Genomic DNA, 24,314 nt, shown 5'->3' on the forward strand with positions numbered 1-24,314 from the left:
CTCTTACCTTACTCCAAGCTTAATTAATGCTCATCAGGCTTTTGTCCTAATTACCCTGCCCTGTCTGTTGCCAGCATGAAGCACCTGCATGGGCATTTGGTGCCACTCACCCCTTGGCCAAGGATGTTGAGGAGCAGCCAAGAACTCAGGAGCTGGTGCAGGATGCTGCAGGTCAGGGGAGGGGTCCCACTACAAAAAGAAGCTCAGGGCTGTCCCCCCTGTTCCCAGCCAGGCTGTGAGTCCCAGGGCCCCATGAAGAGGCAATGCCAGCTGACCCTTAGCCAGGGCAGGCGGGCAGCAGGGCCAGCCAGATCCCGTCCTGGGCAACTGCCATGTTGCTGCTGCTGCCAAGTCAGCACAATCCTGCTCCTGCTCCTGGGGAAGGCTCCGAGCCAAGCAGCCCTGGGCTGGCCCACCCAGCACCCTTCCCAGTAGGATGTGGTTACACCAGGTGTGCTCCAGCACCCTGGGCACTGCCAGCACGGCATGAGGCCAGCATCCCACAGGGCATAGCTTGGAGCCGACCCAGGTGCAGGATGTGACCTGCCGCTGCTGGTTTCTCGCTGAAGAGCAAAGGGGTCTGGCAGCCCCACACCCCCCACTGCAGCTCCCCAGGCTTGCCCGTGCCCATCAGGCTGCCTGCGTGGGCAGCAGCCAGCGCCCAGCATCCAGCACTTCCCTGTCCCGGGGGCCCCGCGAGGATGTGGCGCTGGGCCCCCGCCCGGGAGGGCTCTGCCCTTCCCTTCCCCAGAAGGGCATTTACGGGAAAGCCACCAAGACTGCCCACAGAGCCCAGCCCGAGCTACGGGGCTGCACCTGCAGCTCCTCACTGGGCAAATCCCCTCCTTGATCCCCCCCAAGTCCATACCCGCTGTGACCACCAACAACGCTGCCCGGCTGCCTCACTACCTCCGAGCCCGGGCACGCTGGCAGCAGGTTGGAGAAGATGCCTCCCACGTGTGCCTGCTCGGACACCTCCTGCTGCCCACAGCCTGCCCGAGGGACCTCGCCCTGGGGTCGCATCCCGCAGCGGTGCAAGGCAACCAGCGCTGCCAACTCAGGAAACTGGGCTGGTGCCAGGCCTGCTGCCCAGGAAGGGAGAGCCCCAAAGCTTTGGCGTTGGGTAGCAATAAATCAGAGCAAACAAAGCTCAGCGTTGGGACTTTCTCAGCCCTGGTTGTTATTCCGCAGCAGTTTCCGTGGGAGCTGGGGCAAGGTTTGTACTGGAGACACTCTGGAACATTTCGCTTTTGGTTTTAAACCCAAGAAGAGGAAGAAAGTAAAAGGGGGAAGGAGGAAAAAAGCTTGAAACTGGTAAGGAGAGGAACCGCCGGCGCCAGCCGGGCTGGCAGAGCAGCCCCTGCCCGGTGAGTGCTGCCCGCGGGTGGACACAAGGGCAGGAGCGCCCCTCGGGGTCCCTGCAGCAGAGCTGCTGGCAGGTGGAGGGAACTCATTGGTGCTGGGCTTTGCCCCAGCACCTCTCCTGACCTCGTAGAGGTCCTATCCTGCTCCCCAGCACCTCCAGAGCAGAGTGAGGAGGACGTGGGGTGATGTAAGCCAAGGTCCCATCTCCACTCCTTAGGGGATGAGACTCACTTGGATCCCCACACCCCGAAGTGAGTGGCTGCAGTCTGCACTTCCTGGCACTGGAAAGGGGCTGGGACCCTGCTGCCATGCTCATGCAGGGACCAGTAAGCCCTTGCTCCATCGGGGCAGGCAGGGACAGGTTCCCCTTTCCCCTTCAACCCCTCCCTGCCCTGTGCTCACTCACCTGCTCCCCGGAGTCCGGCTGCCCTCGGTGCTCTGGTCGGGTTCCTGAAGCATCCCCCTCCTCCTCCTCCCTTATAGCCGGGCGTGGGCAGGCGGAGCTGCCGCGGGACTGTCCCCTCCGTCGGCATCGGCCCCTGCCAGGCCCTGCCTCCCTCTGCCCGCAGAGGGGAAGGAGGGGGACAGCTGCACCCTGAGGGAGGACGGGGACTGTGCCCAGGCCCAGCCCACCGCTCTGGGCACTGCCACCCCTGTCCCACCACTCCTGACCTCCCCACCAGCCCCCACACAGCACCAAGGTCTGCTCCCCACCCCGGGGGACCCCCAGGGAGCTGCTCACTCTCACGAGTGGCAAAATGGAGGACAGAGGGGAGCTGGTGCTCTGCCACCCCCCAGCTTTCCTCCCTGGCAGGGAGTGACAGAGGGAGAGTGAACTTGTTTGAAACTCCATCAGGAGGAGAAGCCCAATTGGGCAGGAGGGGATGAGGCAGGGGCTGGACACGAGGCAACCTTCCCCTCTTCCCCCCACAGGGGACCCCAAACCAGCAGCAGACATAGCCCTGGGGGGAGGAAAGCCCTAGCCCAAAGGATAGGGCTGGCTGAGGGCATCTCAGTGCTGCTACCTGGGTGCAGTCAGAGGGTCCAGCTCCACCTCCAGCACCCTCACCTAGGTACAGGGTTGTCCCCAGCCCAAATGTGGGCACACAAGGGCTCAGGTCCTCAAGACCAGCACCCCCTGTACCTCCAGCCAGCACTGTGGAGTTCACCTGCCTGTGCAGAGAGGCCTCATCCTTCTGTTGCTGACCAAAGGACCCAACCTTGGGGCAGGATTAGACCTTCAGGTATTGGACATTGGCCCTCTGGAGTTACTACATCCACACAATGTTCCTTCTGTGGTCCAAGGCCACACAAGGAGGGGGCCAGGGCCATAGGAAGTCAGAGGTCCCCCCCAGGCTGAGCTTTGAGCACAGAACTCCTTTATTTGGGACAAACCCAGAAATGAATACCTGTGCCTGGCACCCCGGCAGGATGGGCACCAGGAACTGAACACCAGGCTGTTTCACTTTCACAAGCAGTTTAGTGGCAGGGGGCCCTGTGCCCTCCTCAGCCCAGGGGTCACATCCTGCACTCCAGAGAGTGCAGCTCATCTTCCCCTCTCCTATCTAGGGGCTGGTCGTGGCCAAGGCCACCCAAAGCTGTTTGCTCCAGGGCCTGCTGGTGCAAATTGGGGCTTGCAACAACAGCAGATTGCGAGAGGCTGGCAGCATACCTGGCCCCCACCCAGGGACCTGCTGAGTCAGGTCTGGCCCCAGCTGAAGACAGCACAGCAGAGGCTCTGCTGGGGGCAAGGAGGTGCCCAGGGGGCACAGGAGCGGTGCAGACTCAGCTCTCCCTGAGCTACCTTTCCACACTGGTGTGGTGGGGAGGGACAGAAGGAGATGTGACCCTGTGCCCCCTCCTGCCCCTCGGCTGTGTCAGTAGGGGTAGGGTGAGATGGAAATGATGAGGAGGAAGACACTGGGTGCCCGCTGCCCGCCCAGCGCCTGCACCGTGAGGCGGTGGGTGCCAGGCTCCTGCAGTGGGCGCAGGGTGGAGATGATGCCACGGCCCCGCTCGGTGCGGAGGGCAAAGGGGCTGCCAGACTCCTGCTCCACCATCCTGAAGAGGGGGCGGTGGCGGAGGGCACTGCCCGGGGTGAGGTGCACCACGTCCTGGCTGGCAGCGATGCCAAGGGGCAGGGTGAGCAGCTGGTACTGCAGCATGGGGGGCCCGGCTGGGCCGCAGGCTGGGGCGCAGAGACCGACACAAACCCTGCAGGAGAACCAGGGGGCACACAGGGCATGGCAGGGTGGCAGGAGCAGCCAGGGCAGCTGAGCCCCTGGTGCCATGGAGTGTAGCAGAACAGGCAGCCCGTGCCCCACAGCAGGACTCACCCAGGGCTGGAGCCTCTCTGGTACCCAGCTGGGCAGGGCACATCCATGCAGTGGGCACCTCCCCGGGTGTTGAAGCACAGCTGGCTGGAGTCACACTGGATCATGCCCTCTGCACACTCATCCACGTCTGTGGGCAGAGAAGAGGCAGTCTGAGGGCACTGGGATTCCCACGTGTGCCAGGCTGAGGTGGGGATCCCAGCTCCACACCTTCTCCCCACTGCCTGGGGTTTTGGGCACCCCACGGGGCAACCAGACAGAAATGCACAGGACTGGCAGCCCCAGGGCACTGTGGGGAGGACGTTCACACCCCAAAGGGCTCAGGCATCCTGCCAGGGAGGGGCATTGCCCCAGCACCCCTACACTGACCATGGCAGCTCTTCCCGTTGGGCAGCAGCTGGTAGCCGGCAGGGCAGAGGCAGTGGTAGCTACCCAGGCTGTTCCTGCACTGGTGCTGGCACCGGCTCAGCAGCTGGCACTCGTCAATATCTGTGGGTGAAATGAGCAAAGGCAAGCAGGGAAGCATCAGGCCGCTCCAGTACCCGCTGCCCTGCTGTCCTCCAGGCTCCCTGCAAAGTCCTCCCGTGGTGCACACTCACCCGTGCAGGTGCCATTCCTCCTGGTGAAGCCCACGGGGCAGGGGGCACCCCGGGCACCCGCAGCCTTTGCCACGCGCCGCAGGGTGAGCTGAGCGTAGAGGGACCGTGCCCGTGGGGGGCTGCTTGGCCCCAGCCAGCGCAGGGGAGCATCCCGGGGAGGGCTGCCCGTTGTACCCCCTCCATCTGCTCCTGCTGTGCCACACTGCCCTCCCGGCAGCGGGGTCCTGCCAGCAGGGCACAGGCACCAGTAGGAACCCCGCAGGTTGCGGCACTCAAAGGCGCAGGGTGGAGGGAAGTGCAGGCACTCGTTCACGTCTGGAGAAAAGAGATTCGGGACAGGGGAGTGACTGTGGGCCCTGGCACCCAAGGACACGTCCCCTGAGACCCCGGCTCGTACCCAGGCAGGGCCAGCCAGTGCCCAGGGAGTGGTACCCGGGCGGGCAGGCGCAGCGGTAGCTCCCTGCCAGGTTCTGGCAGTGCTGGTTGTAGCGGCAGGCGTGGGAGCCCTCAGCACACTCATCAATGTCTGGGGAGCAGAGAGGGGACAGCGTTGGGGGGCACAGTGAGGTGGCACTACACAGAAGGTGCCACCATCCTCATACCCCGCTCAGGGAGGGTCCATACCAAGGCAGTACAGCTGCTCAGGGCCCACAGTGAATCCCGGTGGGCATTGGTCTCCGTCAGCCCCTGGGAACCAAGCAGAGGTGATGGGAAGGGACAGGGCACTGCAGGGATGTGACCTTCACCCCCTCACAGCCACCCAGGACCAACAAGGGATGCCAGCACCTCCATGCCACCCCCGGCATGCCCTGGTTACCTGCATCGAGCACAGCACGGAGCTGGAAGTGCAGCTGCTCCGAGGCTGGGTCGTAGGAAGCTCTGATAGCTCTGGCCCGGACCTGCCGCACCAGGGGGAGCTGCGGGCCCGCGGCGGGGTCGTACAGGATGGTGTGGTTGCAGTGGGCACGGAGAATGTGCCCATCCTGCAGGAAGCTCTGCACTGAGCCCCCCGAGAGCTGCCCTGTGCCAGTCTGCACGTAGCGCTCGCTGAAGTCCTGCAGAGAGGTGGGGAGGGGGTTAGGCTGTGCCCTCCCGCCAAGGGCTCCCGGTATGGGAGTCATGACCCTGCGGGGAGGATGGGCAGTGCCAGCACCTGCAGGGTGGCCTTGCTGATGCCTGCTGGCACCGAGCCCCTGACCACACTTTCCAGCAGCAAGGTACCAGCAGCGTCCGTGCCCCGGGCGAGGTGGGTGACCCACAGGAGGTCCCCTGGCAGGGGTGGGCAGTAGTGAGCTGCAGCCATGGCATCCCCAAACAGCTCCATCTCTGCTGCGAGGCTCAGCCCAGTGCCAGGCTGAGTCCTCAGGGATGGTGCACAGGGGAGAGAGAGGCTGAGAGGAGCAGGACCAGGCACTGCAGCCCTTGGTGTGCCCTGGCATCTCTCACCTGTGGCAAACTCCAGCTGTGACTCGTGCCTGAAGGTGCCCTGAGAGAGCAGGAACCCGCTCCGGGCATCCCCACTGGTGCGTGCCAAGGACCAGTAAATGGGTGCCAGGATGGCAACCAGCACCTGCATCAGTGGCCCTGGGGCGAGGCAGAAGAGATGCCACCACGAAGCCAGCACCCTGCCAACAACCCTCCCCAGCCAGCCCAGCCCCCCTCATCCGTGGGCCACAGCACAGAGGTGGGGAGCAGCTTTGGGGGGAAGCTCTTTGACCCTGATCCAGGGGCAAAACCCTCCCTGGGGTAAGAGTGGGGGACAGCAACTCACCTACAGCAGGTGGCACTCTGCCAATGCTGCTCTGCAGGGTGGTGGCACTGGAGCGTGGGTCATCCAGCACACTGGCATCCAGGTTGGTGACCCCGAGCTCGTGGGCATTGATAACACCAAGCAGGCTGCCCTGCACCCGGCGTGGCTCCCCTGGGGCACAAGGGACAGGGGCAGTGGTGCTGGGGCTGGGCAGGGAGTGGTTTCCCAACTTCCCCTCTCCATCATTTGTGCACCCAGACAAATCTGATTTTCTGGAGGTGAAGGCAACCAGAGCATGGTGGGCAAGCCCCCGAAGCCCCCATGGGTCCTAGCATCAAGGTGCCACCTCACCAGGGCATGCTGCGAGGGAGACCCCGTGGCTTGAGCTCACCAATGGGCACCGACACCCCCCAGACCCTGCTCTGTACCAACCCCTCCCTGCTCCTGGCCTCAGTCCCAGGATTGATTTCCTCTTCCTCTGACGTGCCTGGCAGCAAGATACCAGCAGCCGTGCAGGGGGCACGCAGGGCAGCCGGCCCTTCCTCCGTGCTGCCGGGGTCTGGCCGCTACTGCCCGGGGGGCAGCAGGAGAGGAAGTGCCTGGGCAGCCGGCAGAGCCCCGCGGGAACGGGAATTGAATCACAGGCGGCACAGGCAGGAAGGGAGAGGACAGGGGAGGTGAGCAGGGGCGGAGGCTGGCACGCAGCGGCTCCTGGGTGACATTTGTCTGGGCTCAGCCCTACAGATGGGCAGCGGGAGGGGCAGGAGAGGGCAAACCAGGGCACGAATCAAGGAAGGAAAGGTGATGCCCCTCCAAACAACTGCACAGAGCCATGGAATTGTCTGGGTTAGGAAAGGCCTCCAAGATCACCCAGTCCAAGCAGCAACCCAACACACCTCCATGGGCACCAAACCACAGCCCCAGGTGTCATGGCCACAGGGATCCTGAACACCTCCAGAGACAGGGACTCCACCACCTCCCTGGGCAGCCTGTGCCAATCCCTGACCACTCTTGCAGCACAGAAATTTTTCCTCACCTCCAACCTAACCCTCCCCTAGCACAATCCCAGGCCCTTTCCTCTTCTCCTGCCACCTGACACTAGGGACAAGACACCAACCCCACGGAGGAGGTCTTAGTGCAGGGTGCGGTGGCACTGTGGGCAGCCCCCCAAGCAAGCCAGAACCCCCCAAGCCCTGGCACAGACACCCACCTTGCACAGCCAGGGACGCATGGGCAATGGCCGAGCCCAGGGCGTTGTGGGCGAGGCAGGAGTAGATGCCAGCATCCTGGGGGCTGGCAGCAGGCAGGAGCATTGTGGCATTGGGCAGGACATGGGCATGGGGACTCTCAGGCAGTGGCTGCCCGTCCTGCTGCCACTCCACAGAGGGGGTTGGCTCCCCTGCCACGGCACAGTGCAGCAGCACCCTCTGCCCAGCTCGCACTGCCATGGCTCCTGGTGTCACCGTCACTGTGGGGGCACCTGGGTGGGCAGAGGGATGTGGACAGTGCCAGAGCATCCCAGGGAGACTGGGGCCATCCCCCAGCAGTTAGGGGTGGGCTGGGGAGTGCCATGACCCTCAAAAGGAGGGTTCAGAGAGGGGCAGCACTCACTCTGCAGGGCCAGGGTGACAACCTTTGCTGCTGTGCCCGCATCATTCTCCGCCACACACCGGTAGTGCCCCACATCAGTGTCCTGGCAGTGCCAATGGCATTAGCACAATGCTTAACTCTGCCCTGAAGCATCCCCCAAATGGGCCAGCACTGCCCCCCACCCCGGGCTCTACTCACCCCCACAGCATGGATGGCCAGGGAGCCATTCTGCAGCTGGAGCAGGTGCCCACCAGCCACCACTGGCACCCCATCCTTGCTCCAACGGATGAGGGGCACAGGGTGACCACGGGCATCACAGTCAAGAAGGGTATCACCCCCGGGGTGCTCCACTTGATAGGTGCTGGAATCCCCCTGTATGATAGGTGCCTCTGGGAAAGGGAAATGGTTGGCAGAGGAGGGGAACTGGCTGGGCACCCCTGTTTCCCTCCCCTGGCACCTACCTCTGACAGAGACAAAGGCAGTGGCCCTGATGGCACCAGCACTGTTCTCAGCATGGCAGACATAGGTGCCACTGTCAGCCTGGGTGACTGCCTGGCGCTGCAGGGTGCTCCGGCCGCCGTGCCCCAGCACTCCATCTGTGGGGGGGCAACCCCCCAAAACAAACTGATTCTAGCCCCCCCAGCCAGGCATGCCAGCGTCTCATGGACCATGAACGCTGCAGCAAGGGCTGGGATGGCCCCAGGACCGTGCCCTCCCTCCTAGCTCAGCACCCTCTGCCCCTGCCCGGCCACAGGGCTGCCCACGCACCGGTCAGAAGCTGCCCGTTGGCCATCCAGGAGATGCGGGGCCGGGGGGTGCCAGCGGCGGCACAGAGCAGCTCCAGCCGCTCCCCCTGGCGCAGGGTGACGTCCGTGGGCAGGTGGGTGAAGGTGGGCAGGGTGTGGATGGAGAAGGAGAGCTGCCGGCTAGCCCTGCCAGCCGAGTTCACCGCGGTGCAGGAGTATCTCCCAGCGTCCCCTTCCTGCGCCGGGAGATGGGAGGGTGAGAGGTGGGCAGCTTGGGTCTGGGGTCCAGCTCCGGTCCTGGCTCGCTGGGCTATGGCTGCTGGGCACCCATTTGGCAGCCCATGGAGCAGGCTGCCCGGGGAGGTTGTGGAGCCCCAGCCGGCTGCGTTCCTGTGTGACCTGCTCTGCGGGGCGGGGGTGGGGGGGGGTTGGACCCAGCCTCCAGAGGTCCCTTCCAGCCCCCTACCCTTCTGATTCCGTGGTAGCACTGCCCTGACCCACCAGCCTCCTGCCAAGGTCTGCAGAGGGCTCTCCCTTTACCAAATGTTTCTGAAGGCACCTCGCCCTGCCAGCCCCAGCAGGGCACAGAACCCCTCTGGGCTTTGCTTCCTCCCAGCAGCAGCCTCTGGTTCCCTGACAAGCGCTGTTCTGCGGGAGGGGTCGGTGCTCACCTGGACATCCCGCAGCAGCAGCCCCCCGGAGCGCAGGAGGGTGGCCTTGCCCCCACCCCCCCGCACAGGAGCTCCTTCCCGGCTCCAGGACACGCGGGGCTCGGGCACGCCGCGGGCGGCACAGGGCAGCAGCACGTCCAGCCCCTGCAGGGCAGCCAGCGCAGCCGGGCCAGCCGCGATGACAGGAGGCACTGCGCGGGGCACGGGACAGGGGCTCGCTGACATCCAGGCAGCCCTGTGCCACTGCGAGGCGATGAGGATGAGGAGGGCACCGGGGCGTTACCTTGCACGATCAGCCTGGTCCTCCCTGCAGCGGTGCCCGAGGGGTTTTGTGCCACACACAGGTAGGTGCCCGCGTCCCCCGGGGAGGCATGAAGGAGATGGAGCTGCCCATTGGGGAGCACCTTCAGTCCAGGCCCTGCAGGGATGGGCAGGAATGAAGGGCAGGATGGGCAGCACAGCTGTGCCAGGGCACGGACAAAAGGGGCACGAGGACTGCTTTCCCTGCTGAGTGCCCCTTACTGGGGAGTCTCTGGGGAACAACTTACCTTGGAGGGCAGGCTGGAGCCTGGAGCAGCCCTGCACAGTGCCACCCAGCACCCTGCTAGGTCACCTGCAAGCCCCTGGCACCCAAATCTCCCCCCAGGCAAAGGCTGGCAAGCAGCAGAGGCTCTGCCAGCATCCAGCGGGCTGCCACTCACCCGCAGTGATGCCAACACCATCCTTGTGCCAGCTGAGCTCTGGCTGGGGCACACCAGTGGCCTCGCAGGACAGCACCACGCTGGTGTTGACCATCACCATCACCATGCCAGGCAGGGGCTTCAAGGCAGGGGGCTCTGTGAGTAGCAGGGAGATGCTGCCCACCAAGGCTCCCCCAGGCTGTACCAAGGCAGAGGAAGTGGCACCTCCAGGAGTGGGGTGAGCCCTGCGTACCCTGTACTGTGAGCTGGAGGTGCTTCCAGGCTGTGCCAGCTGCGCTCCTGGCAGTGCAGGTGTAGTGCCCAGCATGTGCAGGAAGTGCCCGCCTGATCTCCAGGGCCCCTGGGAAGAGAGCAGGCACAGGGAGGCAGGAGAGAGGCTGGGCAGAGGCCGGGGAGAGGCTGACATGGAACCCTAACCTTGCCAGGGCGCAGAGTCCTGTGCCATACCTGTGGGCAGGACGCGGTAGCCTCCTCCTCGGCTGCCCAGCTGAGCACCGTCCTTGCTCCACCACAGCGTGGGTGGGGGCACACCAGAGGCATAGCAGGTGAGGACAGCAGGGGACAAGGGAGTGACAATCACCTCAGTGAGGTCATCGGCGATGGTGGGGGGCACTGGAGGGTGAAGCAGGGAGGTGAGCAGGGCCTCAGGGCCAAGGCTGAAGGGGACCCCATGCCCACACACGTGGGCACAGCATTTCTTGTTTTCCCTCTTGCCCAGTCCTTGAGAGGGGACTCAAGCCCAGGGTCACATCACGTCTGAGGCAGTGTCAGAGGCCAGGAAAGCGTCCCCCAGCCCCCCGGAGCTCACCGAGAACAGACACGAGGAAGACCTTGCGAGCCTCCCCCGCGGCGCTGGTGGCCACGCACTGGAACCAGCCCTCGTCCCGGGCACTGGGGCTGGAGATCAGCAGCGACCCCGAGGGCTGCAAGCTGCGTGGGCAGGGCATGTGTCAGGGGCAGCCCCTGCCCCACAGGGGGCAGCAGGAGGGGACAAACCCCACGCTATGGTGGGTGGAACCCCTCATGGGCAAGGTGATGTACCTGTAGGTGCCAGGCAGGAGGAGGGGGTTCAGGGGGCGGCCGTCCTTCTCCCACCTGACGTGGGGCGTGGGGGACCCCCAGGTGTCACAGCTCAGAGTGGCTGGCTGCTGAGCCAGCAGGGTGATGTTGGAGGGTCCAGGGATGATGACAGGAGGGACTGTGGAAGGAGCAGAGGACAGAGCACATTGCTGTGCCCACGAGAGTCCCACAGCAGCAGCAGCTTGCAGGGGACTGAGCCCAGGGGGCACCCACCTGGCTCCTGCACTTACCCAGGACGTGGAGGTCCAGGCCACGTCTGTCAGAGCCAGCAGGGCTGGAGGCCATGCAGAGGTAGTAGCCTGAGTCCTGGACCTGGACAGGGTCGATCTGCAAGGAGCCATCTGGCAGGAGCTGCAGCCTGGGGAGGGAGAGCGAGAGAGCCCTGTGGGTGCTCTGTGTGGGTACAGATGGCTGAGAAGGTGGCAGGTGGGTGGCAGGTGCCACTGCAACCATGGGGAGTGTGTTCTCTGATCTGGTGTGGGGACAGAACACAGCTCCTCACGGCATGACAGAGCTGTCTCCACCCCAGGGACACCAACCCACCTACTGGTGTGGAGGGTGGCACAATTCAGGAGCCACCTCTTGGTGCCATCAACCCACCAAGCCTTGTACCTGTTGGTCCCATGAGGGGGCAGGAGCCACCCATCCTTCCTCCAGGTCACCTGGGGCAGAGGCCACCCCTGTGCTGGGCATGGCAGCACCACCGAGCTGTTCAGCAGTACCCTCACCTCCTCAGGGCCCGGCTGGATCTCTGGAGCCACTGTGGCAGCAAAAAGTCAGAGGCAGGGCTCAGGGGATGGAGGACATCAACCCAGACCAGCGGTGCTGGCTGGGCACCACCCAACCCTGCTTCCCTCTTCCCCCAACCAGGGGCACCCCAGAGCCTTGCCCATCCCTGGAGGAACAGAGAAGGAGCTGGTGCCTGTTGTGACCAAAGCCTCGTGGCAGGGTGGCACTCACCATGAACCTCCACCTGGGCACGCAGGCTGGTGGCTCCCAGTGGGCTGGTGACCCTGCAGCTGTACTTGCCACCATCTGCTGGCACCACGGCCTGGATCTGCAAGAAGCGTCCCTCGGCCAGGACCAGCCTGCGGGCATCCTCCTAACACCCCCAGACCCTCGTCAGCAGCTCTGCCCTCATCACCTCACCAGAAGCCTGATGGGGCTGGGGAAGGTGCCCCCCCAGGCCCATGCACCATCCCAGCTGCCATCACACATACCCACAGCGGGGAGCCCTCCTGGTGCCACTCAATGCGGGTGGGCGTCCTGGCATCCTCAGGGCACTCCAGGATGAGCTGCCCTCCTGCCACTGTGGTGATCCTGGGGGTATCCCCAACGCTTGTGACACTGAGAGGTGCTGTGGGACATGTGCCAGCTGAGTCAGGGGGTGCCACACGGGTTGGGCACCTCCACATCTGTCCCCGTTAGCCACTCACAGTCCTTCGCCCTGCAGGACCCCCATGCTGCACTGGGAGGGTCTCAGCCCCCACTGCTCTCCTCACCCTGCTCCCAGTGATGCCAAGGAAGGGGTGCTGGGGATGCTCCACCCCATGGTTCCCCCCGAAGCTCCACCACCCCTCCGTGCTGCACCTCTGGGGCAACTCTACCTTGGATGCTGACGTGGAAGCTTCTGCTGTCCTCACCCGAGGGGCTGGCAGCCAGGCAGGTGTAGAGCCCAGCATCAGCCACCTGCAGGAAGAAGAGGGGGAAACTGGGGGGAGAAGGAAAAAGGAAACAAACAGGGGTGGCGAGGAGGCAACAGGGGTGGCGAGGAGGCAACAGGGGTGGCGAGGAGGCAACAGGGGTGGCGAGGAGGAAGAGGAGCCCCAACCTTAGCGCTCTCGATGTGCAGGGTGCTCTCATTGCCTGCCAGGAGCCAGGGCCCTGCCAGCAGCCGTCCGTCCTTCTGCCAGGTGACGGTGGGCACAGGGACCCCTCTTACCACGCACCTCAGTTCCAGCGAGGTGCCCTCAGCGATGGACAGCTCGGTGGGCTGGGCTGCAGCCTCCACACGAGGGGGCTCTGCAAGGCACTCGGTGAAGTGGGGTGAAGTGGGGGAGGGGGTTCAGCCACTCTCTGCTCCCCCAGAATTGGCCGAGCTGCCCTGCCCAGCCCCCCCAGGACTGTCACACACCTGTCACCAGGAGCGGGAAGGCTTTGCTGACCTCCCCCACCTCGCTGGCCACCAGGCAGGAGTACAGCCCAGAGTCAGCTGGCCCTACAGCCAGCAGGCTGAGCCGCGGGCTGCTGGGCACCTGGTTGTTCTGCCATGCCAGGGGCTGGCCGTCCTTCAGCCAGGTCACCACTGGGGCTGGGGACCCGGTGGCCTCGCAGGTGAAAGTGACATCAGAGCCCTCGGCCACCATCTGCTCCTCGCTGCTCTCTGGGCTCACCAGGACAGGGGGCACTGGGGGGAAGGAGTTCTCTTTAGTCAGGCTGTGGGGGCATAGTCAGGCCCTTGGGCACCGCGGGTGGCTCTAGCAGCTCCCTGGTGTCCTGAGAGCACCCAAAGGTGGCTCAGCCTCCCTGCGGGGTGCTCTGGGGCTGCTTTCGGTTGGTGGTGCCCTGCTCCAACCTCTCCAAGCCCACTCCAGCAGCTCAGAACCCTGCTTAGAGACCAAGCTCAAGGCACACCACCAGCAGAACTGGTGCCCAAGTGCCCCTCGCTCTGCTGCCCCCAGTCCCCCATACCCTGGATCTGGAGGACGAAGCTGCGGTTGGCCACCCCTGCCCGGCTGGACACGATGCAGGTGTAGAGCCCAGCATCAGAGAGCTGTGCCTGAGAGATCCTGCCCATGGAATGGGGCACGGGGAGGGGACATCAGCTCCGGGTCCCCCTCTGCCCCCCAAGGTCTCCACATCGACATGCAGCCACCTTGGAGGGCAGGCATGGCCACCCTGGCACCAAACCTGGGTGCCAGCCCCAACATCCACAGCCAAGCATTGCTCCAGGGTGGCTTCCTACCGAAGGAGGCGGCCAGCCAGGAGCAGGGTGACACGGGGGGACAGGGGCAGGGGCAGACCATCCTTCTGCCAGCTCAGCTGCAGCGGAGGGGACCCCCGCGCCTGGCACTGCAGGGTCAGCACCGCGGACAGGACACCTCGGACCACCTCCGAGCCATCAGCACCGCTCTCAATGGAAGGGGGGACTGGAGGAGGGGACAGAGGAGGTGACAGGGCTGTCAGGGCTGGATGGCCCTGTCAGTGCCCCACGGGTGCCAGCCCTGCTCACCCAGCACGCTCAGCCTGTGCAGCCTCACGTCCTCGCCTGCGCTGCTCCGTGCCAGGCAGGTGTAAGCCCCTGAGTCAGCAGCTTGCAGACCCTCGAGGAGCAGGGAGCTGCCATCCTGGGACATGCTGCACAGGGACAAGGGGGTAGTGACCTTTGTGTCCATCCCTGACGTGCCCACGGGGCAGAGATGCTCTGTTGCAACCCAGGCTGCAGGTTTTAGGGTGTGCTGCAAGACCAAGGCAGCAGGTGGGACCTTGCTAGGGTGGCAGTGCCCATACCAGGTTGCAGCATCACGGAGGAGATCAGGGCTTAGCTGAGGCTGATGTCCCTCAGCAAGTAGTGAGGAGAAGCACAGAACTATGGAATTGCTTTGGTTAGAAGAGACCTTTAAAGGTGACCAAGTCCAACCCTTAACCCAGCACTGCCAGGGCACCACCAAACCATGGCCCTCAGCACCATATCTCCACAGCTTTGAAACCCCTCCAGGGATGGGCACTCCACCACTGCCCTGGGCAGCCTGGATCAGGCCTTGACAACCCTTTTAGGGAAGAAATTGATCTTCACGTCCAACCTAAACCTGCCCTGGTGCAACCTAAGGACATTTCTTCTCATCCTATTGCTTGTTCCTCAGCAGAAGAAACTGACCTCCACCTGGCTCCAACCTGCTTTCAAGGAGCTCTCACCCAGAAGGTCTCTCCTCAGCCTCCTCCTCTCCAGGCTGAGCACCCCCAGGTCCCTCAACTGCTCCTCCTCAGCCCTGCGCTCTAGGGCAGGTCACAGCCCAAGCAGGGAGCAGGAGAAGCAGCAGAGCTCAGTCTCGTGCTGCTCTTTGGCAGGGATGAGGCTGAGCCATCACCATGGAGTGGTCCCCCCCTGCCCCAGACTCACCGGGCACGTGAAGGGGGCTGCAGCCCCAGGGGCTGCCCATCCTTCAGCCAGGAAATCTGGGGGGTGGGCTGCCCCTCTGCCTGGCACTCCAGCCTCACCCCTCCGCCCTCCAGCACGCTGAGCTCACTGGGGACCCCCGCGCTGGCAATCCGGGGTGCCACTGTGCCAGGGAGAGATGGGGGCTGAGAAAGAGGAGGAGAAGGGAAGAAAAGAAGGGAAGAGAAAGAGAAAAGGGATGGGGAGGAAGGCTCCTGCCCAAAGGAGAGCCCACAAGGACCCCAGGCCCCCAGGGAAGCTCTACCTCGCACCAGCACCATGAAGTCCTTGCGTGTCTCAGCCCCTGCCCCCTGTGCCAGGCAGGTGTATTGGCCCTGGTGGGAGGGCTGCAGGGGGCTGAGCTGGAGCTGGCCACCCCCAGACACCAGGCCCTGCTGTGGACTGCTCTCTGTGAAGAGATAGGGGAGATGGAGCCTGCAGCAGCACTCCCCCACTGACCCCTCCCCAGCCAGGCTACCCCCTCCCTCCCTTCCCAACCCCAGGACCTGGGTCTGGGGGTGGTTGCTCTGCCTGTGTACATACCCAGCAGGCTCCCATCCTTCAGCCAGGTAACAGTGGGGGTTGGCATACCAGTGCCCTGGCAGGTCAGAATGAGGGAGGTCCCCACCTCAGCATCAAGCATCTCCAGCTGCGGGTCCTGGGTGCCCAGGGGCTCTGAGGAGGAAGATGAGGGGAGGTGTGAGCAGGAGCATGCAGCCTGGTGTTTACCATCAGCTCCTGGGTGGGTGCTGGGGGAGCAGATCCTTTAGCCAAGGTCTCCCCACTTACCATGGACAGTGAGGACAAAATGCTTCTCATCCTGGCCAGCCACGTTCAGTGCCACACAGGTGTAGGTGCCCGAGCTGGAGAGCTGCAGGCGAGGGAGCTGCAGCACCTGAGAGCCTGGCAGCAGCAGGGCAGGGACTCAGGGCAGGCTGGAGCTGGAGCAGGTCTGGGCCACCACCCCAGCAAGCTGACCCACCCCCAGCAGCTGGCCAAGTCCCATGCAAGAAATGCCTGAGCATCAAAAAGTCTCTCTTTGAGGTCTAAGGCCTTGCTGTGTGAAGAAGAAAAGGGTGCTGAGCTCCTGGGGAGCAGCAGGATGCCACCCTTGGTCCCCTCAGAGGGGATCCCTTGGCAGCAGGTTTTTAGTACATGGTGGGCAAAAAGGCTGAACCTGAGTCCCACATCTAGAACACGAAAGGGCAGATCAGGGGAGCTGGAGTCCATCAAGAGCTGGTGGCTGTGCCAAGCCCTTGGCCAGCGTACCTGGGGTGGCAGTGACCTCCTGGTTGAGCTGCAGGGCTTGGCCATCCTTGTACCAGCTGATGTGTGCAGCAGGGTGGGACTGGACCTGGCACACCAGGGAGACGCTGCCATTGATGACTCCATCGATGCCCTCGGGGTTTGGGCCCACAATCCGGGGGGCTTCTGCTCCAGAACACCCCAAAAGTGCCAAAGGGGAACAGTCAGCATGGAGACCAAGCTGTCCCCAGGAGCGAGCACACAGCCAGCACCCCTCCACAGGGCGACTGTGACATTCAGGAGGGGACAGAGCAAGCCACAGGAGACTCCAGCTGGCAAAGGAGGAGGAGAAGGGTAAGTCAGTGACCCAGGAAGGGTCTTGGGGCTGCCTTACCCTGCACAGTGAGGGCAAAGAGCTTCTCAGCTGACCCAGCTGCGTTCTCAGCCACGCACGTGTAGCTGCCAGTGTCACCTGCCTGCACCCTGGCCACCTGCAAAAGGGCAGCAGAGCCCCACTGAGGTCTGTCCTGAGCCAGGGAGCTGCCGAGGCTCCCACAGGGACCTTGGTGCCTGGCAAGATCAAGGCAGTTTTCTCCCTGGGGTGGCAGAAGCGCCCTGTCCCCTCCACACCTCTTGCCTCCTGTGTGTTCCCCTGGCACAGCCACCCTGCCCAGGGGACACCAACCTGCAGGACCATGCCATCCTCCAGGAACTGGTGGTGTGAGTCAGCCACGATGGGGACATCATTCCAGAGCCAGGACACGGTGGGCACTGGGTGCCCAGTGGCTTGGCACGCGAAGCGGACGGTGCTATTGACAGTGGCTGCCACCTCTTCAGCCAGGTCCTCTGTGCCACCGTGGATGGCTGGGGCAGCTGGAAGCAGGTGGTGATGGAGCTGCCAGGTGCCTCCATCCCCACCCCCCTTGCCCCAGCCCCACACTCACCCAGCACCTCCAGGTGGTAGTGCAGCAGGTCCTGTCCCGCCGCAGTGGTCGCCTGGCAGCTGTACCTCCCCGCGTCCTGCTCCCGCACCGCAGGCAGCTGCAGCACCTGGCCCCCTGCACACAGGGCATGGACAGGGCTCCCTGCAGGGTCCCTTCCAACCTCCTCCTCCCACCCTGCAATGCCCAAACCCCCATGCAGCCCGGGTGACATGGTCCTGGTCCTGTTCCTGCAGGTCCCATGGGTGGCAAAAGCCAGGATCCAAGCTCCTCCCTGCCACCAATGTTCTTAACCCGCAGAGCTCCTGCAGGAACCCTTCCAAAGGAAAGGTCCATGCCCATTACCTAGCAGCAGCAGCACCCCTGGGCCGGGGGAGAGGGGCTCCCCATCCTTGTACCAGGTGAGCTGGGGAGCTGGGATGGTGTTGGTGTCACAGTAGAGTGCAGTGGGCTGGCCGAGGACAGCCTGGCGGTGCTCTGTCACCTCCCCACCCTGGTCCTCCTCCCGGTAGAAGACCTCAAGGGCTTCACTGGGGCCTGTCTGCTGCTGGAAGAGGGCTGGCACTGCGGGGACAGGCTGCGGTCAGCTGTGGGGAACACAGGACCCACACCCCGAGGTGCAGCCAGATCACCTGCCCCGTCCTGACCGTGGCCGAGGAGATGGTTGTGGTCCAGCAGGGACAAACTCTGCTCACCCTGCCACGCTCCCACAGGGGACCCCCTCCAGGGCCCCCTCCCCCTGCTGAGGCACCCCTCCAGGCACTGGCTGCCCACCCAGAGCTCACCCTGGACATGCAGGAGGAAGTCTCTGTCGTCTTCACCCAGGGTGTTGGTGGCCACGCAGGTGTAGTGCCCCGAGTCGGAGGCGCTGGCTGGCTGGATCTGAAGGACCTGCCCCTCGCTGAGGATCTGCAGGTGGCCGGCGCTGTCCAGGAGCTGCATGGGGACCCCAGCGCCGAGGCAGGGCAGAAACAGGAGAGGAGGAGGAGGAGGGCTGCACTCCCAGGAGCAGGACATGCAAAAGGTATCTTCCCCCTCCACCCACCTGGAAGGGTCCCCAAGCCCTGCAGCTCCTCCCTGGTCAGAGTCAGGACCTCACCTGCTTGTCCTTGTACCAGTGGATGGTGGCCTGGGGCACAGCCCAGGTCTCGCACTCCAGCACCACTGTGCTGTTGACCTTGGCCTTCACCTCTTTGATAGCAAATTCCTCCAAAGGGTCATCTCTGGTAATCCAAGGAGGAACTGGGAGGGAGAGAAGACACATCTAGCAGGAGAGAAGAGCCCCCAGCAGCCCTGCGCTGCCCTGGGAGCACCTCAGGGAGCTGCTGACACCCCCAGAGGGACTCCTTTGCCCTCCCCAGAGTAGAGAGAGGCTTCTTGGGGGCCACCTGCTGCTATGTTTGTGACTACAGAATCACAGAATCAGTCAGGGTTGGAAGGGACCACAAGGATCATCTAGTTCCATGAGGTGCACCTCCATGGGATGAAGGCTCAGGAAGGGAAGGAAGGGGCACACAGGTGACAGTGGGGTCACTGTAGGATGTAGGGAGGACACAGAGAGTTCCCTCACCCAGGACCTTCACAGCATAATTCCTCACAGCCTCCCCATCCTCACTGGCCACGATGCAGCTGTAGATGCCTGAGTCCTCTTCCTGGGCATTCAGGATCTGCAGCCCCTGGCCACCTGGGCAAAGGAGGTATCCTGAGAGGGTTTCTGCTCACAGCCATGGCTGTCTGCCTCCATCTCAAGGGCCCTGCTGATCCCCTGCAAGCCTGACCCAAGGGGGTTCTAACCCTCCTCTGGAGCTTCCAGGCTGCTGAACCCAGCACTGCCCAAGTGGTGCTGCTGGGGAGGCTCTAGGTGCCAGCAGGTGATGCAGCACATAGAAGAGCAGCACCTACCTGGGGACCTGAGCCCCTCAGGTCCTGCAGGGTGATGGCTTCTCACCATCCCACCATGCCCTGAAGCACAGCCAGAGCAAGCAAAGGCCCCACTCCCCAAGGCATGCAGCAGGATGGTGCAGAGCTAGTGGACAGCAGCATGGTACCAGAGAGCAGAAGGATGTTCCTGGATGCTTGGAGGGGAACCTCATCCTTCAGCCAGGTGATGTTGGGTGATGGGTGGGCCAGAGCCTCACAGACCAGGGAGAGAGGGTTGTTGATGGTCACTGTGACCTCTTCTGGGGCAGCATCCTGGGCATCTCCAGCAAAGGCAAGACCAGCTGCAGGCAGAGAGGTGTGTGCATGGCACAGCAGCATCAGCACCCCCCATGAAGCACTTCCAGAGCTTCATGCCTACATCCCAGGGCATGATCTAAGTTCAGGGAGGTGAACTTGACCACAGCTTGAGACACTGCCTTGTGTTGGTGCCCTCCCAGCCCACAAAAGGCACTCTGCCTTCCCACCAGCCACCCTCAGAGGTGGATCCTGCACTAGGTGTGTCCTTAATGTTCCTTCAAGAGGCTTTCTGGCAGGTGCAGGGCACGATGCCATGCTGCTGGCTGTTCTACTCAAGGATCTTCACCACCTTCCTGGGCCAGGCAATCACAAAGCCCTCTGAGTCCACATTCTCTGATGACACCCAGGACTCTGCCTCCATCCAGGGACCTCCTACCCAGAACATCCAGCAGGTAGTGCTTGGTTTGGTTTGCCAGCCAGCTGGAGGCCAGGCAGGAGTAGCTGCCAGCATCAGACAGGGAGGCTCTGGGGATGTGGAGCAGGGAGCCATCGGGGGAGATGGAGAAGGAGTCTCCTCTGGGCAGAAGAGGGAGGCTATCTTTCATCCAGCTGATCTTAGGCTGGGGGTTGCCTGGGAGGGGTGGAAAGAAGGTTTTTAGCCTTCAGACCAAAGTTTTTCCATGTGTGAGCACAGCCTGACTGAGGGCACTGTGCCAGAGCCTTTCTGGGAAGCAAAGACATCAGCCCAGGTCCAAAGTTATCATGATCTGGATCAGGGTTTGGGAGGCTGCTGGCTGAGCCAGCAAGAAGAAAGGAAACTGTCCTGAGTAGGAGGTGATTAATGACCCCCAGCTCTAGAGAAGGAATCAAATGAGAGGAATTCCTGCTCCTTTTGGGACAGATGGGGGCTGACGTGGTGCAACAAGCTCCCCACGGCCTGGTGCTTCCCACACAGCTCAACTGCAGAGCCAGGGCTAGCCCAGACAGCCTCCTCAGCCCCCTCCATCTCTTCCCATCTCAGCAGCTGCTGTTGTCCATTTGCCCCACACCCCAAGGGGACACTCAGGTCCCTGATCTCCACCTTCCCTCTGCTCACACCACCTCCCCTCCCTGTGTGATGCTCACCTTCAGCCAGGCAGGACAAGGTCACAGGGTGACCCTCAGGCACTTTGATAGCCTCCTCTTCATCCACATTCTCAATGTGGGGAGGAACTAGGAGCACAAGCAACCAGGGACCTCAGCAGCTGGCCAACAGCCCCGAGCCTCCAGGCTTGCATGCTGAGGCATGAAGGATTCTGCCACTGCAGCTACCACCATGCCCAGTCTGGAAATCCCACCAGGAACCCAGCAGCAGATGGAGGACCCCTCCTTACCTAGAACCTCCACATGGAAATGCCTCCTGGCCTCCCCCCCTGCGTTGCTTGCCAGGCAGGAATAGTGGCCCCCATCCTGGGCTCGTGCTTGGGTGAGCCTCAGCACCCAGCCCCCTGGAAGCATAAAGCAGAGAAGTCTCAGGGTCCTGATCCAGGCACCAGCAGGGCTGGAGCTCCACCATGCTCAAGCCCATCAGCCTTGGGGCAAAACTTGTGCCCCTGGCTCCCAGCCCTCCTAGCATCCATGTCCCATCCCTCACCTGCAAGCACACGAGTGTGCTGGCTGGGGGTGACAGGAGAACCATTCCAGGCCCAGGTGACCACGGGCAGGGGGACACCAGTGGCCTCACAGCTCAGTGTCAGGGTCCCATGCAGAGGCACACTTATGTTGGTTGTTGATCCTGGTCCTTGAACAAACTCTGGAGGAACTGGGGACACAGAAAAGGAAGGACAGCCACTGGCAAAGGGTCACCAGGACAGCAGAGGAGTGAGCCCAGGCTGCTGCCACCCTGCTGCCTGTGCAGTGTGGGGACACGAGGCCAGAGGGGCCATGGACACCATGGGAAGCTGTCAGCTGTGGAGGTGTTGTGGGACTGATGACTTACAGCAAGTGTGTGGCCACCCCCCCCCAGCACCAAACCCACGCTCACAGCTCTGGCATCAAGCTGCCCACACACCTTGAGCTGCCTCAGGGGCTTGGTACCTTGAGCCATGAGGTTCCTCCAGCTCCCTGGGAAGCAGATGGCTTCAAGTGTGAGCTGGTGAGCTCTGATGGCCCTGGAAAGGAGCTCCTGCCTGGTGCAGGCAGTTCTACAGCTGTGCTCCTCTGACCCAAGGACTGCCCCTCTCTCCAAGACCTACTCCAGCTCAGGCTGCTCTCTGTGTTTGTGCCACATCAAACCCGTGGTGGGACCTCAGCAGCCTCCCAAACCTGCACCCCTACCCCCCACTCCACCTCCTTACCGTGCACCACGACATCAAACTCCTGCCCCACCGTGTCAGCCCCCAGGCAGCTGTAGTGTCCCCCGTGGGCCACCTCCGCCGCGGGGATCCGCAGCTGCCTGCCCTGCTCCAGCAGCAGAACCCCATCCCCTCCAGCCACAGGCTGCCCATCCTTCACCCACGTCACCATGGGCACTGCTGTCCCCCTGGCATCGCACTCCAGAGTGGTCTCAGCAGCTTGGATGACAGAAACCTTCCTCAGGGCTTTGGTGCTGCCCTGGATCCTCGGCAGAGCTGCTGGCAGAGGACACGAGATTGTGACACTGGATGGGGGCAGCAGGAGGCTGAGGCAGATGTGAGCAGGACCAAGTGGTGCAGTTGGGCTGCTGGAGTCCAAAGCAGCTGCGACCAGCTTGGAGCCAAGAGCTGGAGGGTCAAAGCTGGCCCCAGAGAGCATCAAGCATCATCCTTCCCAGCACAGCCCAGGCAGCAGGCAGTGGCTGTGAGCTTTTGGGTGCAGCTTGGTTGTGGCACCTTCAGCCATCCCCTCAGGTGCTCTGTGTCTCTGGGGCCACCACTTACCCTGCACCTCCAGGTGCTGCTCCCTGCTGCTGCTGCCAGCAGCGTTCCTGCATTGGCAGCTGTAGGTCCCCTGGTCCCCCTGCTGCACCTTCTGGATGTACAGCAAGGTCCCTCCCGTGGACACCACCTTTGGGCTCCCAGCTTGGGTGGAGAGGGGTTTGCCTGCGTGAGGAAGGGGACAGAGCTTTTCCTCAGCTTCCCAGCAAGAGCAGTTCCCAGCCAGGAGGTGGAGGCTGTCCCACATAAAGCATTGCTTGCTCCATGGAGACCAGCACCTGTCTGGAGGGTCAGCAGGTGTGGGGAGGACGAAGGAGCAGGTCCCTACCATCCTTGTGCCAGCTCAGCGTGGGGAAGGGGATGCCCTGGCACTCGCAGGCCAAACTGACAGACTGTCCCTGCAGCACGGACACGGTGAGAGGCTCTGGCGAGGGGAAGGTCGGAGGCGCTGCAGGGGACGGGAGGAGCAGCTCAGCAACGGCACCAGGCAGGAAGACAGCGACAGCTCCCCCCCAGGGACAGGCACAAAGAACCAGAGGGATTGCCCTGCACTGGTTCCGCGTGGAGACAGCCCTCCTGCCCCTGCAGCCTGGGGTGGTGCTCATGACACATGTCCTGTCCTGCAGCAGAGGATGAGTGAGGATCCTGTGCCAGCCACACAGGCAGACCAAGACCAGACAGAGCCTTATTAGGCAGTAGAGCTCCAGAGAAGGTCACCCCCACTCCTTCCATCATCAGATGCTGCTCTCTGTTGCTCACAGGCACAGCTGGCTGGAAAGCAGCAACTCCTTCCCATGAGGGACATCAACTTGTACCAGAAAAACCTCAACACCCAGAAACCCCCAGGAAACAAAACCATCAGAACCCAAACAATCCACCCCAGCCAGGCCCCCAGACGTGCAAATGATTCCCTGGGAAGGGGTTGCAGGAACGAGCCTGGATCACAGAGCTGGATGCTCTCCACTCCCTGGCTCCCTGCCTGCAGGACTTCCACCAACTGGCCTAGAGCATCCCTGAGAAAAGCCAGGCTCAGACTGGGACATGCTGGCTGGGCTGGGAGCCTGCAGGGGTGCTCCAGCTGGTGCTGGTGCTGCCGGCACCCTCCTAACATGGGCACGGAGGAGAAGGGGGCAGCAGCTGCAGCAGCTGCCACAGCAGGTGCAAAGAAAGGATGCAGGAGCCCTGCCCATGGCAAGGAAATGTCCTCAATATCCTGCCTAGGATTTGGGAAGACCTCTCTTGTGCCCCATCACCCAGCTCTGCCCCCAGGACCCATGCAGCCATGAGCTCTCCCCTCCCACACCTCCTCCAGGGGCCATTCTCCACCACCTCCAGCTCCAGCATTTTGCAGAGCATCAAAAATGTGTGTTCACAGAACCCCAGCATGGAGGGAACCCTTGGAGATCATCCACTCCAACCCCCGTGGCAGAGGAGGACCACCCCCAGGAGCTTGCCCAGAATCCCAACATCCAGCTGGGTTTGGGACCTCTCCAGAGGAGCCTCTCTGGGCAGCCTGCTGCAGGGCTCCAGCACCCCCACACCAGAGCAGCTTCTCCTTAAGCTGAAGTGTTGGTGTCCTGCAGGCCCATGACCCACCCCAGGGCCATGCAGCACAGCCAGCCCAGGGGGCTCCAGCACAGAACTCGTGGCCCTCACCCCACACGTGGAGGTTGTGGTGGCGCTGCGGGTGCCCGGCTGCCTGGCACGTGTACCTGCCCGCATCCTGCACCGTGGCCTGCTTGATCTGCTGGGGCAAGCAGAGACACTGAGAGGCTCTGCAGCACAGCTGCCACCGTGCAGCCCCTCTGGGGGAGGCTTTGCTGCCAGTAGAATCCATAGGAATGGGGTGGGAATGGTGCTGAGCCATGGGCAGCAGGGAGGATGCCCACTCCCTCAGCACCCTCTCTTTCCCAAGGGTGGTGGGGAGGAGGTGGGGGGATCCCCACTGCCCCTTTTCCCCTCCCATCCTCTGCAATGCCCTAAAAGGTCACCTGGAGCGTGGTGCCCTCTGCAGAGAGCTGCACACCCAGCTTGGGTGGGAGCCAGTCCCCATCCTTCAGCCAGT

General features: G+C 63.2%; 1 protein-coding gene across 1 annotated transcript in view; it reads right to left on the reverse strand.

The window, feature by feature from the left end:
* Positions 1 to 3,242: 3,242 nt before the first annotated feature.
* The window catches only part of HMCN2 (hemicentin 2), a 34,679-nt gene continuing 13,607 nt past the window's right edge, over positions 3,243 to 24,314 (reverse strand). The window contains exons 28-79 of the mRNA XM_054393272.1: positions 22,578 to 22,697; positions 22,253 to 22,414; positions 21,692 to 21,964; positions 20,989 to 21,156; positions 20,729 to 20,842; positions 20,481 to 20,567; positions 19,792 to 19,986; positions 19,226 to 19,399; positions 18,748 to 18,861; positions 18,277 to 18,419; positions 17,963 to 18,113; positions 17,523 to 17,741; positions 17,181 to 17,294; positions 16,922 to 17,109; positions 16,631 to 16,727; positions 16,261 to 16,422; positions 15,781 to 15,894; positions 15,535 to 15,666; positions 15,257 to 15,400; positions 14,956 to 15,115; positions 14,068 to 14,192; positions 13,801 to 13,984; positions 13,527 to 13,624; positions 12,970 to 13,242; positions 12,667 to 12,857; positions 12,443 to 12,524; positions 12,056 to 12,192; positions 11,796 to 11,937; positions 11,448 to 11,595; positions 11,066 to 11,193; positions 10,797 to 10,953; positions 10,564 to 10,685; positions 10,203 to 10,367; positions 9,988 to 10,095; positions 9,756 to 9,890; positions 9,338 to 9,472; positions 9,055 to 9,245; positions 8,406 to 8,619; positions 8,099 to 8,233; positions 7,836 to 8,026; positions 7,659 to 7,740; positions 7,258 to 7,527; positions 6,069 to 6,218; positions 5,744 to 5,881; positions 5,451 to 5,566; positions 5,115 to 5,352; positions 4,922 to 4,984; positions 4,695 to 4,823; positions 4,298 to 4,612; positions 4,068 to 4,187; positions 3,702 to 3,828; positions 3,243 to 3,579 (exon numbers count right to left, since the gene is read on the reverse strand). Coding sequence (XP_054249247.1) covers positions 3,243 to 3,579; positions 3,702 to 3,828; positions 4,068 to 4,187; positions 4,298 to 4,612; positions 4,695 to 4,823; positions 4,922 to 4,984; positions 5,115 to 5,352; positions 5,451 to 5,566; positions 5,744 to 5,881; positions 6,069 to 6,218; positions 7,258 to 7,527; positions 7,659 to 7,740; positions 7,836 to 8,026; positions 8,099 to 8,233; positions 8,406 to 8,619; positions 9,055 to 9,245; positions 9,338 to 9,472; positions 9,756 to 9,890; positions 9,988 to 10,095; positions 10,203 to 10,367; positions 10,564 to 10,685; positions 10,797 to 10,953; positions 11,066 to 11,193; positions 11,448 to 11,595; positions 11,796 to 11,937; positions 12,056 to 12,192; positions 12,443 to 12,524; positions 12,667 to 12,857; positions 12,970 to 13,242; positions 13,527 to 13,624; positions 13,801 to 13,984; positions 14,068 to 14,192; positions 14,956 to 15,115; positions 15,257 to 15,400; positions 15,535 to 15,666; positions 15,781 to 15,894; positions 16,261 to 16,422; positions 16,631 to 16,727; positions 16,922 to 17,109; positions 17,181 to 17,294; positions 17,523 to 17,741; positions 17,963 to 18,113; positions 18,277 to 18,419; positions 18,748 to 18,861; positions 19,226 to 19,399; positions 19,792 to 19,986; positions 20,481 to 20,567; positions 20,729 to 20,842; positions 20,989 to 21,156; positions 21,692 to 21,964; positions 22,253 to 22,414; positions 22,578 to 22,697 — 8,177 coding nt within the window. The remainder of the gene's footprint in view (positions 3,580 to 3,701; positions 3,829 to 4,067; positions 4,188 to 4,297; positions 4,613 to 4,694; positions 4,824 to 4,921; positions 4,985 to 5,114; positions 5,353 to 5,450; positions 5,567 to 5,743; positions 5,882 to 6,068; positions 6,219 to 7,257; positions 7,528 to 7,658; positions 7,741 to 7,835; positions 8,027 to 8,098; positions 8,234 to 8,405; positions 8,620 to 9,054; positions 9,246 to 9,337; positions 9,473 to 9,755; positions 9,891 to 9,987; positions 10,096 to 10,202; positions 10,368 to 10,563; positions 10,686 to 10,796; positions 10,954 to 11,065; positions 11,194 to 11,447; positions 11,596 to 11,795; positions 11,938 to 12,055; positions 12,193 to 12,442; positions 12,525 to 12,666; positions 12,858 to 12,969; positions 13,243 to 13,526; positions 13,625 to 13,800; positions 13,985 to 14,067; positions 14,193 to 14,955; positions 15,116 to 15,256; positions 15,401 to 15,534; positions 15,667 to 15,780; positions 15,895 to 16,260; positions 16,423 to 16,630; positions 16,728 to 16,921; positions 17,110 to 17,180; positions 17,295 to 17,522; positions 17,742 to 17,962; positions 18,114 to 18,276; positions 18,420 to 18,747; positions 18,862 to 19,225; positions 19,400 to 19,791; positions 19,987 to 20,480; positions 20,568 to 20,728; positions 20,843 to 20,988; positions 21,157 to 21,691; positions 21,965 to 22,252; positions 22,415 to 22,577; positions 22,698 to 24,314) is intronic.

Source organism: Indicator indicator, chromosome 28, assembly GCF_027791375.1.
Source record: "Indicator indicator isolate 239-I01 chromosome 28, UM_Iind_1.1, whole genome shotgun sequence".
Lineage (NCBI taxonomy): Eukaryota > Metazoa > Chordata > Aves > Piciformes > Indicatoridae > Indicator > Indicator indicator.